Source organism: Schistocerca gregaria, chromosome 3 (assembly GCF_023897955.1).
Source record: "Schistocerca gregaria isolate iqSchGreg1 chromosome 3, iqSchGreg1.2, whole genome shotgun sequence".
Classification (NCBI taxonomy): Eukaryota; Metazoa; Arthropoda; class Insecta; order Orthoptera; family Acrididae; genus Schistocerca; species Schistocerca gregaria.
In genome coordinates this window covers 393,184,375-393,200,326 of record NC_064922.1, presented here as the reverse complement: position 1 = coordinate 393,200,326, position 15,952 = coordinate 393,184,375, and the positions used below count along the sequence as shown (strand labels likewise).

At 41.4% G+C, this 15,952-nt stretch overlaps 1 protein-coding gene across 1 annotated transcript in view; it reads right to left on the bottom strand.

The window, feature by feature from the left end:
• The window catches only part of LOC126354828 (monocarboxylate transporter 13-like), a 91,502-nt gene that overhangs the window by 35,465 nt on the left and 40,085 nt on the right, over positions 1-15,952 (bottom strand). Inside the window, exon 4 of the mRNA XM_050004771.1 lies at positions 15,200-15,340. Within this exon, the coding sequence (XP_049860728.1) occupies positions 15,200-15,340 (141 nt within the window). The remainder of the gene's footprint in view (positions 1-15,199; positions 15,341-15,952) is intronic.

The following is a 15,952-nucleotide window of genomic DNA, read 5'->3' as shown; positions in this document are numbered from 1 at the left end:
TAACAGTTTCGCAGCGTTTTTGATTGATCTGATTATCCAGGAACATGAATATTCATTTCACTGCTCAACGGACATTACGTTGGATAGGACAGTGAATGATGAAAACAACTTCATAGACGATAACGCGATTAATAGTGTTCAAGGTTGTAGTGCTAGTGACAGTGGCGAAAACAGTATTCCTAAAAGAGAAAAGGAATACCGACAAAATTTTCCGAATAACATCTTGAATGTATTTGTGATGATCATCATACGCCTCCACGGAGAGTTGCGACCTACAGCTGTTACTGAACAGACATCCAGATATAAAAAGGGCATCGAACATCCGAGTAATATTTGATTATGCAAAATAAAAGCCATAATGAACACCCATTTGGAGGAAACTAGACAATAACGGATCTGGAGATAAAACAACACATTGTATCCCAATTTAACACAGCAAGGAGTGGAGGAAGATGTGCCCATCAATGGCACATGGAATTTTGAGCAGTTACAAAAAGTTGGACAGACAATGCTTAAATGCCCTGCAACTTTCATAGCACGTCTCAAGAAAGAATACAGAATAGGCCGCTGCTTTCATGACAGTCAGACGTGTACAGAAAGACAAAGATATTTGCCAGTTTGGGGCCCTTTTTGTCGTAGAAGTAAACCAGAAAGCTGCAGGTTTCCAGATATAGCCACACTACTTGTCGAACACTAATCAAAGTCGATTTTATTATGAAGTAACTTCAGGTGCGGCACTATCTAAAATAAAAGGGGGGGGGGGGAGCATCAATGTCATTGCTCCAGTCTGCAGATAATACAACTTACAGTTATAAAATAGATGTTGGGCTTTCAATGAGTGCATCTGACAAAAAACTATATATTTCTCTCTGGAAAGAACCTTCGGTCCGAAAATTATAAAGGCTATTGAAGACAATCTTCCACTAACCATACCTTTGGAGTATAGCACAAGTGGGAACTAGCCAAAATATCACTTGTTAATGACACTGTCGAAAATAACCGGAAGTATATACAACTTTGTGATTCTTGCAGTGCTCACAAAGAAACATCAATAGTAAGTGGTCCGTTTGCGGGTAAAGACATTGGATACATAATCATGCCGCCAAAAACAACAGAGTAAGTACAGTATTTGGATGTATATATCCTCCCGAAATATAAAATATATGCAAGAAGAATAACAGACTCTATAAGGTCTCTTTGCAGTGACTTCGAGACTAAATTAGGATACAGAACTTTCGTAATGAAACTGCTTTCTATTATTCATAACAAGCTGTTTATTCCAGTTTATTAGCCTATGCCTCAGTACTCCTGGCAAGTGGCTGGGCACAATACTAAAGTACATGTTGCTGAATTCAAGAATGTGATTTAAGTGGCATTTGATTTTACAGCTTAGGAATGTGACTCCGAGGACGCTCCAGATAGTGCTTTCGTCTAATGAGCCTCTTGTGACTCTGTATACTGTTTCCTGCATTTTGCTGTGGAGCCTCATGTACACTTTTAAAGTTCGATAGTGGGAAAACTAAGACTAACACAATAGTATGCTTTCCCATCCTAATCACAGTGGTGAGTACAGCTTAAAAATACTATTGGAAAATCAAATTCCTTTTCGTTCCAGGAGACTTCCCTTGTAAGTGCGGCGGTTAAAGCAGACCAAGTAGGGTTTCCGCTAGCCTGACAAGCTTCATGGTAACCGTTCAACCTGCAGCATCCGAAAACATGCTGCGCTATCAATCCAGCATGACTAAAGAATTGTTAGGCATATGTGTGCGTTGGTAGTCTTACTTCAGCTCATTTATCACAACGGTAGGAGCAGCAAAATGAACAAATCAGACTTAAAGGAGACTGAGAAGAAATTAAGAGCTGGTGAGTATATATCAGTTACGAAACAGAGTGCAAGTCTAGCAGGTTTAGATAAATCGGTAGGGGTTATCGCAATGCAAATTGTGTAAAATCTTGCTAAACACTCATTTGAGATCCTCGAGTATGTTACGATTCGTTTGTAAATTAGAGTCTTATATACTTCAGAAATTTTCTCATTCGATAAATATTTTGAAAGAGGACAAAGACTTAGTGGCTGACAAGTCTGTGGAATTACGTACTAAGGAATTGAGGTCATTTAGTAATAACGTGAGTTGCTGTCATGTCTTCGTATGAAGCAATTGTATAAAGATTGGAATTCACGATATCCAGTGATTTATGGTGCTATACTACAATTTCGTTTATTTGGATAAAAGCGTATGGGGACTGAAGATAGCAAAATGAAATGGTGAAACAAGTTGTTTTCAGAATAAAATAAAATATGTAACCGTAGGCTTCCGATGCCGTTGTCAATGTCAATAAAATTCTTCTGGGTTAGAGACCGCATTGTCATTTATAAAATTCCAACGTTTCGGCGTCTGTTGCAAGACGCCTTCCTCAGGGTGTGTTGCTAACTGCTGAATGAGCGCAAGTGTGGGTACATATATACTATGGAAGAGTGTTGTGATTGGATGTGAGGATGAGGAGGAAGGGTACTAGGAGTTCATTTTATTGGCGTTTGCATTGCGTCTTGTTATTGGCGGAAATAGGCGTTTTCCATTGGAGTTTCCTTTACTGCCTGCCATTGGTGGAAATCGGCGAATAGGAGACTTAGCGGCGACTGCAGCGTAGCGTTGTTTACTAACTGCCTAGTATCGACTAGGCCGCGTCAGCGCTTTGTGTACCATCCTCCGCTGTGGCCTACCGCACGCCTGTTGCTTGGCGCGAGCTGTCCTTCCGCAAAGCTGTCACAGCAGGCAGCCAAGACGCTGGAAGTCTGTACCCGTCTTCTCTGTTCATATTATCGGGTCGCTTGGCTATTTCTATAGCCTCTCTAATCTTCCTCCTCAAACTAAACGGCTGTTTCGCCAGTACTCGGGCCTCTCGAAATTCGATGTTCATCCTGCACTGCTCATGATGTTCTGACACCGCTGATTTGCTATATTGTTTGAGGCGGATATATCTCTCATGTTCAGTTAGCCTCGTGCTTATTGGACGCCCAGTCTGACCTACATGCACCAGTCCACATTCACACTCGATTTCATAAACTCCGGCGGCATGAAACTTGTCAATTGTATCTTTTGTCGAGCCCAGAATGTCTTTTATTTTGTTGTTGCTACGAAAAATCGGCTTAATACCTGCCCGACGGAGAATTTTGCCCAGACGTTCAGTAACCCCTTGTACATACGGTAGCACGGCGGTGTTCTGTGCTTCGTTCTGTATTTCCCTGTTGCCCTCCTCCTTCGGCGCCATGGTTTTGCGTATCAGCCTCATGTCGTAGCCATTAGCTCCGAAAATGGTCCTGAGGTTCTGCAGTTCAGCTTGCAGGTTGTATTCATCGCTGATCCTGTAGGCTCTCTTAGTTAAAGTTCGCAGGGCCGAATTCTTTTGCATAGGATGGTGGTGGGAGGATGCATGCAGGTACCTGTCCGTGTTGGTGGGCTTCCTGTAAACTCTGTGTCCAAGCTTCCCGTCTGCCTTACGATAAACTTCTACGTCGAGAAAAGGCAGGTATTAAGCCGATTTTTCGTAGCAACAACAAAATAAAAGACATTCTGGGCTCGACAAAAGATACAATTGACAAGTTTCATGCCGCCGGAGTTTATGAAATCGAGTGTGAATGTGGACTGGTGTATGTAGGTGAGACTGGGCGTCCAATATGCACGAGGCTAACTGAACATGAGAGATATATCCGCCTCAAACAATATAGCAAATCAGCTGTGTCGGAACATCATGAGCAGTGCAGGATGAACATCGAATTTCGAGAGGCCCGAGTACTGGCGAAACAGCCGTTTAGTTTGAGGAGGAAGGTTAGAGAGGCTATAGAAATAGCCAAGCGACCCGATAATATGAACAGAGAAGACGGGTACAGACTTCCAGCGTCTTGGCTGCCTGCTGTGACAGCTTTGCGGAAGGACAGCTCGCGCAAAGCAACAGGCGTGCGGTAGGCCACAGCGGTGGATGGTACACAGAGCGCTGACGCGGCCTAGTCGATACTAGGCAGTTAGTAAACAACGCTACGCTGCAGTCGCCGCTAAGTCTCCTATTCGCCGATTTCCACCAATGGCAGGCAGTAAAGGAAACTCCAATGGAAAACGCCTATTTCCGCCAATAACAAGACGCAATGCAAACGCCAATAAAATGAACTCCTAGTACCCTTCCTCCTCATCCTCACATCCAATCACAACACTCTTCCATAGTATATATGTACCCACACTTGCGCGCATTCAGCAGTTAGCAACACACCCTGAGGAAGGCGTCTTGCAACAGACGCCGAAACGTTGGAATTTTATAAATGACAATGCGGTCTCTAACCCAGAAGAATTTTATTGACAAAATAAAATATCTTTAGGTATACGGCTGTTGGTGAAGTTTATTGACATTCAAAATTGTTGAGGAAAAGTGATTTAGCCTCCACGAAACCCTAAACCTGCGTCATTCACTGTACACTATCCAGGAAAATCAGCCACCTATTCGAACAGCTGGTTGCCATTCACGACAGCGAATCACACCCGGAAGTTCGCCTTCGTGGAAATGGAAATCCACAATATCATGGTGCCTTCTCTCAAAGATTACAAAGTAGTATAAAGCTTACAAGAGGAGGTCACGACGTTCGCATCAGGTATTTTCTCGAGACTGTGTACACTTCTAGTGGACCATTCGGACAAGATTATCTACAAGTAATGAGGCCTACTACTTAGGCGATTTAGAGAAAATATCAAGAGAAATTTTTTGTGTCGATGTTGCATTGGTGCGTCGGACGACTCGTATGAGGTGGCGGTGGTCACGTTGTTGGCGCTCTAGTCCGTAATTGGTGGATCGCTAGCTAATTCTGCTTAATTTACACTTTGTGTTACACATGGTTTGAATCCAAATTGTCAGAAGAAAGAGAATGTTTTCAAAATGTCTGTCCTAAAAAAACCTGAATACTCTTTCTGTATGCTGGAAAACTGAATTCATTTGATGTAGTAGATGCCATTTAATTTATGTTTTTCGTGTCCCTACGAACAGTGTGGTCCTACAATTTATAATGTCGAAAGCACATCCAACGATTCAACAAGATGTACTGAAATTGTCCTTTTTTCTAAAAATGGTTCAAATGGCTCTGAGCACTATGGGACTCAAATGCTGTGGTCATTAGTCCCCTAGAACTTAGAACTACTTAAACCTAACTAACCTAAGGACATCACACACATACATGCCCGAGGCAGGATTCAAACCTGCGACCGTAACAGTCGCACGGTTCCGGACTGCGCGCCTAGAACCGCGAGACCACTGCGGCCGGCTATCCTTTTTTTCTGTTTTCTACCTCCCCTACTGTTACAATATTCAGGTTATTGAAATAGATGTGGTATAAACGTAATACACAGTTCTGATAATTCATCTACGCAATTCATTAGTAACTTTTGCTCAACAGTAGTCGGGACGTTAGAAGTGGAGGGGCACTGATCTAGATCATGGACAAACAAGTTTTCCAACCTGTCTGTTGAAGATGAAAAGCGACATGATTATTCATCAAAAAGTAACGCAAAATAAACTGCTTCAGGCCAATCTGTGCAAATGACGCGAAAGCGAAATCCGGGCTGATTTCGCCAGTAAATTCACATTGTCCATTGACCCAATGGATCGGCAACACATCTATCTTCTCGCTGAGATACTAACGACATTCCTCGGTGAACGATCAAGAGACGTTATAGATCGAATCATACTGCAGGCAGCCAAGAAACATCTAGACTCTCATGACGTCTAAACAGCAGGATGAATGGATAAGACACCGACCGTCTGCAGTAATGAACCATCTGGCATTAACCTTCGCTCAAGTATTCAGTTCAGGCGAGTTCCAGACAGCCCGAAAGCGGGTCGAGGTCGTTGCAATTCTGAAGCCTGGCAAAGAGCTCTCAGCCAAAAAGCATTCCTCCTGGGTAGACAAAATTGTTTGCGAAGCTATAAGTAATGCGTCTCAAGAAGCACAATGAAGTGCATGGGCTCTTCCCTGAAGATCAGTTCGGTTTCCAACGTGGCTACCCCACTACTCGCCAGCTTCTACGGCTAGTAGAATAAGGTATTCAAGCCATGGAATGTCATGAGTATTCCATCTTCCTTGATGTTTCATTAACTTTTGATTCTGTGTGGCACTAGGGCTTCTTACACAAATTACTTGTACAATAGATCCTCACGCCACATGTCAAGTTACGAGGGCTACTCGGAAAGTCTCGAAATGAAAACCACAGTGAAAATCAAAACTTTTTTATTCGCAACAGTTAGCTACACATTCCAACTACCTCTCTAAACAGTCGCCTCCCCGACTTAGATATTTGTCGTGGCGTCGTACAAATTTTCCAGTACCCTGGTCACAGAAAACAGCCGCCTGTGCTTTCCTCTACTTCTCTACGCTGGTTTGTCTTTCGTTGTTTGTGCCAACATATTGTATACGTAACCAGTGGTACATGTGAGCAGAGATGAAAAACGGAGGGAGCCAATTAAGGGCTGTTTTGTGTGTGATCAAAGGCTTCCCATCGAAAACGCTGCAGTAGCGTCTTCATTGCCCCTGCAGATGAGACTGCAAATTGTCTTGAAGAAAGAGACCCGTGACATTTATGTAATGTGGGCTGCATAGCTTTAGGTGAAATATCCCGCCAGACTCACATACTTGACGGAAGACACTGTTGTTCTACGTTCTACACTGTTGATCTACGTGATCAGTTTGCGCTCTGAACTGAAAAGAACGAAGCGAAGCGATCGATAGTCACACTAAAGACACTCCCCAACACAACTGCGCCGAGTTCCATCGGATTTTCACTGTGGTTTCCATTTCGTGCCTAATTGGACCTTACTCTCCTAATATGCCTCGTACTACGGAGTTACCTGCAAGGAAGATGTTTCCATATAAGGGCTGACGACAGAGTCGCCAATCGTCGTCTGATCCCGGGAGGTCTGAACTCGGCTGACTGTTGTACATGCTCTGCACAATGGACCTACCTCAGACTGAGAGGTAAAACAAACATTATGATGACGACACTCCAGTGTTCACGTACAGCATGAAGGACGACATGATGCGTGGCGACTTCAGCAGGTAGCCGACAACCTCTCCTAGTGGGCAGGAAAATTACGGCTCTCACACAGCTCCCCGAAAAGCCGAAGTATTGTAATTTCTCAGAAGGTGGTGACTAAAGACTTACAAAAAATATAGGTGTAGGTTGAACACGTCCAGCAGTTCTACAGGTAAGTATCTTGGCATCATGTCTGACAGGAGACTGTCATGAAACAACACTTTATCCAGGTAAGTGAGTGAATTTTATGCTATCTTAAAAGTCAAGCCTTTCTCCCTTGTCACCTCCGGTGGGTTCACGATATACACTGAAGAGCCAAAGAAAATGGTACACCTGCCTAACATCATGTACTGTCAACGCGAGCACTCAGAAGTGGCCCAACACGACGTGGAATAGATTCGTCTAATGTCTGAAGTAGTGCTGGAGTGAACTGACTCCATGAATCCTGCAGGGCTGTCCATAAATCCGTAAGAGTACGAGAGGGTAGAGATCTCTTCTGAACAGCACGTTGCAAGGCATCCAAGATAGTCTCAATAACGTTCATGTCTGTGGCGTTTGGTGGCCAGCGGAAGTGTTTAAACTCAGAAGAGTGTTCTTGGAACCACTCTGTAGAAATCCTGTACGTGTGGGGTGTCGCACCGTCCTGCCGGAATTGCCCAACTCCGTTGCAATGCACAATGTACATTAATGGATGCAGGTGGTCAGAAAGGATGCTTAGGAACGTGTCACGAGTCAGAGCCGTATCTAGGACTTTTTCCAGTCCCAGCGATCTCGGATATTTGATGTTTTACCTGATTCCTGATATTCGCGGTACACTCGTGAAATGGTCGGGCGGGAAAATCCCTACTTCATCGCTTCCTCCGAGATACTGCGTCCCATCGCTAGTACGCCGACTTCACACCAAGTTCAGACTCACTTAAATCTTAATAGCCTGTCGTTGTAGCAGCAGTAACCGATCAAAAAACTGCGACAGACACTTGTTGTCTTATATAGGCGTTGCCGAGCGCAGCGCCGTATTCTGTCTGTTTACATATGTCTGTGTTTGATTGTCCACGCCTATACAAGTTTCTTTGGAACTTCAGTGCAAAAAGCTACCTTGTTGCCAATACTGGAATACACTGCTGTTGTATGGGGCAGCGCAGTAAAATGGAACCTACCGATGCTGCAAAAAGTAAAAAACCCGCACAGTGGAAGTACCTCCCTAATGTCCTACAGTAACTACTCACGAGACAGGTGCGATCCCGATCCTCTGTGATTGCTTCAAGAACTCGACACGGCAGTTCTGCTACCCACTACCCATATCCGCAATGCAAAATTTCGCACAATGGGCTACAAGGTCCACCTGTGCAAGATAAAGAAATGGCCTGGATTATCTTGCATGATGAGCATTACTGCACTACCTGTCGAACACGAAATAACGACGCCAACGACTACTATTAAAGCCCACAACACCTGTTATACCCATTGTTCCACAGTTCTAGTTACAAAGACCGTTACTGCACTAACTGCCAAAGATGAAATAACAACGCCAACGACCCTTAATTGGCCAGCACGAAATTAAAACGTCAACGTCTCTAACTGCTAAACACGAAATAACAACGCGAACGGCTCTTTAACTGCCCAGCACGAAATAACAGCGCCAAGGACTCTACCCGCCTAGCATGAAATAAAAACGCCAACGATTCTTAAGTGCCCAACACGAAATAACAGCGCCAACGTCTTTTAGCTGTGCGGGATTAAATAACTGTGCTAACGACTCTAACTGCCACGCACGAAGTAACAACGCTAACGACTGCAGTTAGTGCCCGCAACATCCGTTATGTCTTTCAAGGGTGGTGATTGTCAATGTTGAACACTTATTTTACGACGGCTGGTGACCGAGTGGAGGAGCAATTCTCGTTTGTGAATTACACAGTTAGTTGAGCGAGTTCTCCCTAGATTACATGACATTGGATATTATGTATTTCCCTTTTCCTGTTGTCGGTACGTTACAGTTTGCTTGTCAGCTTGTAGCATTTTGCGTTGTTTAGTTGGTGTACGTTTTGAAGATCAAATTTTGCACATACATATTACTTTTATTTTCAAGTGAGTATTTTCATTCGTAAATTTATTTGAAGCTGTTTGCCTGCTGCGCAGTAGTTATGTAAAACAAGTTTGTTTATTTCATATTTTTGTTCCTTTGATCTAGGTTACCGCTGTTAGCCACCGTGCAACTGGGATGTAACTTCCATCCAGTATGGCTAGGAGGTCTCTTAGTGACGATGAAATTCGCAAACTTCTTATTGAGGAACTTACATCAGACTCAGACTGTGAAATAAGATCGTTTCGAGACTCTGATAGTGAAGGTGCACACGAATCCAAGTGTGATTATATTGTATTATCATGTTCTGAAGAAAGCAACAATGAATTAGATGATAATTTATAGGAAAGTAATCGTCACTTGTGCGATACTAAATGACCAAAACTCCGTCAAACGATAATTCTTTAGCCTCTGAATCATTTTGCCTCTTCAGTCATGGGTGTTAGAGGTCACCATTGGCTGTAGCAATAACATCTGTGGCAGTTAGTTCTTCAAAGGTACAGTCAGATACACCAAATCATTCTGGTATCTCTGCCAGACCTGAAAGTATACCTGTTGTTCAGAATGATCTTCCAAAATGGAGACAAAATTTCAGAGTTGTAGCACTGCCTAATTATGTGAAACAAAGTGGCTCTACAGCTGTTTTTACAGAGATGTCGAATGCGTCAATACATACAATAGTCTTTTTAATTTTTAGGTGATTTAATGGTAAAAAGTGTGACATTTCACACCAATCTGCATGTTACACAAAACCGAAAGATTTTCACGCCACGTAGCGAAGACGGGTTAAGAGTTTTCTTAGGCATCAATTTACGCTACTGGCCATAAAACTGCTACACTACGAAGATGACGTGCTACAGACGCGGAATTTTACCGACAGCAAGAAGATGCTGTGATATGCAAATGATTAGCGTCTCAGAGCATTCATACAAGGTTGGTGCCGGTGGCAGAACCTTCAACGTACTATCATTAGGAAAGTTTCCAACAGATTTCTCATACACAAGCAGCAGATGACAGGCGTTGCCTGGTGAAACGTTGTTGTGATGCCTCGTGTAAGGAGGAGAAATGCGTACCATCACGTTTCCGATTTTGATAAAGGTCGGATTGTAGCCTATCACGATGGCGGTTTATCGTATCACGACATTGCTGTTCGCGTTGGTCGAGATCCAATGATTGTTACCAGAATATGGAATTGGTGGGTTGAGGAGGGTAATACGGAACGCCATGCTGGATCCCAACGGCCTAGTATCACTAGCAGTCGAGATGACAGGCATCTTATCCGCATGGCTGTAACGGATCGTGCAGCCACGTCTCGATCCCTGAGCCAACAGATGGGGACGTTTGCAAGACAACAACCATCTGCACGAACAGTTCGACGACGTTTGCAGCAGCACGGACTATCAGCTCGGAGACCATGGCTGCGGTTACCCTTGACGCTGCATCACAGACAGTAGCGCCTGCGATGGTGTACTCAACGACTAACCCGAGTGCAAGAATGGCAAAACGTCATTTTTTCGAATGAATCCAGGTTCTGTTTACAGCATCATGATGGTCACATCCGTGTTTAGCGACATGGCGTTGAACGCACATTGGGAGCGTGTATTCGTCATTGTCATACTTTCGTATCACCCGGCGTGATGGTATGGGGTGCCATTGGCGCCATTGGCACAAGGATGTGAAAAGGGGCTATAAAATATAGATTCTATGTGATGAATCTGCATGTAATTTGAAGTTCTAGATTGATACAGGAACATTAGCTAAAGATGAGTCTGAAATGAGACTGACTGTATGGCCAGTGACAGATGTTTGTGAAGAACGTTAGCTGAAATTCATGTTTTCAAATATATTTTCTTCATATCTTATAATCACTTTGTCCTACTAAAAGCCCAAAATGTTTGCCTTTATAACTGTGAGCCATACACATAAACTCCTCCTCAAACTAAAGGAAAATAAAAGGATGAAGTGCGTGGGCTTTTACAGCAGTGAGCAGCCATGGTGTAGCCTTTTACAAGTGCATGAACAAACGAGTTTTGAACCTGATCTCCACTATCCATCACATAAGTAACACCACAACTATAAAAATTAAGGAAGAAGATGGCACAACTACTGTAGTGGTATGCTCCCATGTATTAAATTACTGTAACAGGAGCTTGAATTTTGTTGACAATTTTAATCGTCTAAAACGAGACTATTATTGTGATCTGAGAAGTAAAAAATGGTGGAATAGACTTATTGTTTTTCACTTTACTGATTTGTGTGTTGTGAACGCATTTATCATCCACAATGATATTGAGATGGAGCAATTCACGGATAAAGACTTCAGAAGTAAAGTGTACGCAGGACTGCTTTCCGAAGTGATTGTCCACAGCCGCGACGTAAATCAAAACCAGAAGAGAGTAACACTCAATAAATATAGATCACATGTGGACAAACAAAGCAGATGCGTAGGTGGTGCACAGCAGCGAAAACTGACGCATCTAGAAGATGGAAATTTGTAGGTGTGTTTAATATATATTGTGCCTTTCTGTCTAAGGAAATGCCAGACTTTTTTCCGGCAATTTAATTCGCAGTACCAGTGTAGTTCTGTACTGGTTGCGTAAATAACTTCCTAAGAAATCTGTTTCATTTTGCCACTCAAAATCTGTCAACAAATGAACAACTTGTGGGTATTATAGATTATGGTTGACAAGGGTAACCGCAATTTAATTGGCTGTAATTAAAAATAAGAAAAATACTTTAAAATGTATTAAAATAAATGTTATCTTTGTTAGAAGTTTTATAATTTTGAAAAACCACATGGTTTCCTCTACACAATATTTCTGCCCCTCAGGAGGCTATGCCTAATTCTCCATAGTTCTAGTTACGATTGCTGTTCACTGATCATTGCGTCCAGCAGGGCTGGCAAGCTGCAAAGTTGTTCACTGCTACATTTGACACGTTTATAAGCAGTTTCGGGCATTGGCTGTGGGATTAGGATTATAATATGGCGAGCGATTATGATATAGCGGGCCAGTCGATAAGCGATGTGTTGTCAAAGTATACGCCAAGCCAGAAGCGTGTAACACGTCACTCTGCAAATAGCGGCTTCCTGAAGACCGACACATAAGGGACACCAAATACAAATCGACATCGAGAGAGAGGCCCTCTCATATGGCACTCGCGGTGTATACGCTGAAATTAAATGCAATTAATACGTCTTCTTTAGGGGGCTTCACTCTACTGTAGTGTCACACATGACGAATAAATAGGAAAACAGTAGAACGTCTGTATAGTACCATGTTTTTACCTGCAATTGTCACTTCGCTGAATGTGTATAAGGTTATGTGGCATTGTGTAGACACAGCCAGATCGTCACAAGAGCTGTGTATCTGTAACAAAAACGACGTTTGTCCTCACCTCAGTGATGATTAAACCGGTTTCGCCCCCAGGTGGGCTCGAACCACCAACTTTTCGGTTAACAGACGAACGCGCTAGCCGATTGCGCCACGGAGACCTTCGCTTTCACCAACTTCTGCTCTGTTTATCAATGCATCTCGTATTCCTTCTGCAGCTCGTGTACCCTGTTAACACGGCCAGTGTCATATTGGGGTATGGGAATGTCCATTACTCATCATGAGGATTGTAAAGCTTCCCATCCCGTGCAAATAATATGTAGTTAATAGTTGTTGTTGAAGTTAATTTGTCAAAGAAAAAATAAATCACTGTCATTAATTGGTCACCTGAAAATGACTGTTGGATCTTTAAGTGTGTACAAGGAAGTTACTCAGAATAAAAGAACAAGTTTAGAAGTTTATCGTTTGTTTACTGAAATGTAAGCACTTTATAAGTAAAAGTACCAGTGATGTTAACAGATCACGTTTAACCTAAATGGTACTGACGTAGTCGCGTAAGTAGCGTTAGTTAGGTACATGCTCAAGATGAAGAAAACTTCATTTGGATGGTATCCATGAAAAGATTAAGGTGATGAGACTTTTCTGTGCATCACTTTGTTCATAGATGAAACATCATATACAAGCCATTGGCGTACCAACCTTCGCAATTTGAACACTAATCAGTTGAAAGTCCATGCTGGCTGAGAGAAATGAATAATCAGTATCCAGTTGTGATGTAGGCTATTCAAGATCCACAACATTCGTCCTGGTTTTATTGATAGTCATCAGTAATAAGTAACTACAGTTTGTAACAGATGTGCTGCCTTAGTTACCTGGAAAACTCACTGAACATAAGACAAACCATCTGATAGCAGCGCGAAGGATATGTCACCGATTTCGAACCGGTTATTTACTGACTGTCTTAAAAGAAGATTTACAGCTCATTGGATCCCTATTTCGAGAATTTTTATTCATTGAGGAAAGCATGAATGCAGTGTGTAGAATCTTCAACAAATCAAAATGATTTCTTATTCAAATAAAACACCTAGAAAGCATTGTTGCGGTAATTCAAACTATTTCCCTGCCTTCGTTTAGTTCACAACTTTTTGGAAACTATTAAGTAATTATTACATTCCTGGAACCTATCATCTGGTTAGAAATGGAATGTTGCAACATACTACCTGTAATTAATGTTTTATCCCACCCCTACTAAACATAAACTGTGCGCAGCTCCTCCACTAACGCAGCTGTTTTGGCTACTTGACAGTACGTTATTTCTTGTTAAGTGAATTCTCCTTTGGTGCTTGACAAAAAATGACAATCATATCAAAAGGTAAACATGCTGAGAACCTCATATGCCTAATATTTGTTCAATCACTGCATCAGAATAACACAAAATATACTTGAGGAAAATGTTTTCTTTTTGACAGAGTCTTATTTGTGTGTTGTGTTTGTTTCTGCTGTCTCTCCTCATAGTCAAGAATTTTGTCAATTCTTTATTTTACAGTCGTTTTGTTGCTATTAACCAACTAAATTACTTTTAAAGGCTTAGTTTTGTTGAGATGTGGGGCAGCCTCAATCACAGTGATGTATGTTTCTCATATCTCTTTTTCCAATTTTCTTTTTTATCTTTGTACTATCGCACATCCTGTTCTGTACTCCTTTTTACCCTCAGTGTTGTTATTTGAATCTTTCAGGTAAGGTTTCTTCTTATCTGCTATACCTTTTCCAAACTCACTATTCCATACTATTAATTACTGTTAACCTTTCCTTTTTATACATTTTTCACTTCTAAATGTATAATATGCTTTGGTGGACAACGTTATTGTAATAATTTTTCCTTTCATTGTTGTCGTGATTGTTTACTTTTATTCATAGTCACATTGATCCAGTCTTTGATTATGCAAAAACCTAATTCTTTCTTTATGTATCGTGTTGACTTTATCTCATGTGACAGATTAAATTTTTATCTAAAGAGACCTGATATTACCACTTAGACGTACTCCTGTACCTTGCATTAGTAGAGTTATTTTGTTGTCTACCGTAATATAAGCCATTATAGATATGTTTATTCTTTATAGGAAAAGAAAATCATTATGAATCTACAAACGTTATGATGTTTTTTGTTTTCACAATAGTGGTACATCTACAATGAAAACACAAAGAATTATCCTACAACAGTCAGTAATCCATTTTTAAATACTACGCAGATATAACTGTAAAATAATTTGTGAAAAATTCAAGTAATAAAATGAAAAGCACTCCCACGCTTGTTCACTGCGAAATGTGATGTGTAACCACCTTTAGTACTTTTATTACCACTCAGTTTTATACTCTGTCACCACATACAGACTATTGATATAATACAATGAAATATTTACAAATAAAGCTACGGACTAACTTGCATAAAATGTTTCTGTTTATTGCTGTTATGAAAACATTGCAATATACGCTTATTTTTATCCAATGTAAATATCTGATATGTAAAACATGTTCTAAATGATGAACTAACGTAATTTCCAACTTGTTGATGACGAAATCAGAATGTGTTAAGCTTTTAAAGCAGTATAATGATCAGCCAATCACACAGCTTGCTACATATATAGGACACACTTAGCACATAGTAACTGAAACCACTTAGGTCTGTTTCTAGTGGCTAATTATTACTTTATTTTGCTCACCGAGGCATAGAGATGAGAGGATAAAATGTGTAAACGACGTCGCCAGCGCCACTGGTCCTTGTCCTAAAACGAAAAACACAGCTCCCGCCAACGCGATCTGCCTGTAGGAGAACCGCCGAAATAGCTGGTTGCACAACAGACCTGCAACAGGCAGTAACGGATTGAAAATTTATTTAGATGTACCAGAAATAGACATTTGTATATTTACATCTAGATCTGTATTTAACACATAACATCAGTCTATGTGGCTGAGTGGCACTACCATTTTCTTCCTTAAATGTAACTGAATTACTGTGGGATTTCATAACAATTGCTATTTTTCTGAGCGACATATTAATAAGATTTTGAACTTTTTGTGAAACGTTTTATTAACTATTTACATAAGATTTGTTAGTGCTGCTAAGATAGCCTAAAGCCCGGAGGTACCAATAATGTGTTATAACACATGAACATCTTCATTTGTGCAGAGAAGTACAGTTTTTTGATAGATTCACCATGAATTGCATACATGAGTATATGTCAACAACTTGAAATCAGTCGCCTATATGCTACACTTACCTCAGGCACATCTGAAAGGGAGTTTAAGCGTGGTCATTTTTGCACACTTCCTCTGATGAGCCATGCACGGCAGATGTTCTGCCTTTTAATTGAACTTGAGCAGGTAAACTCTGTGCTGATTTTAGCTGCACCTGAAGATGGGTCGAGACCCCAAAACACGTTTGTGTAAAACTTCAATAATAAAAAAATTTGTAC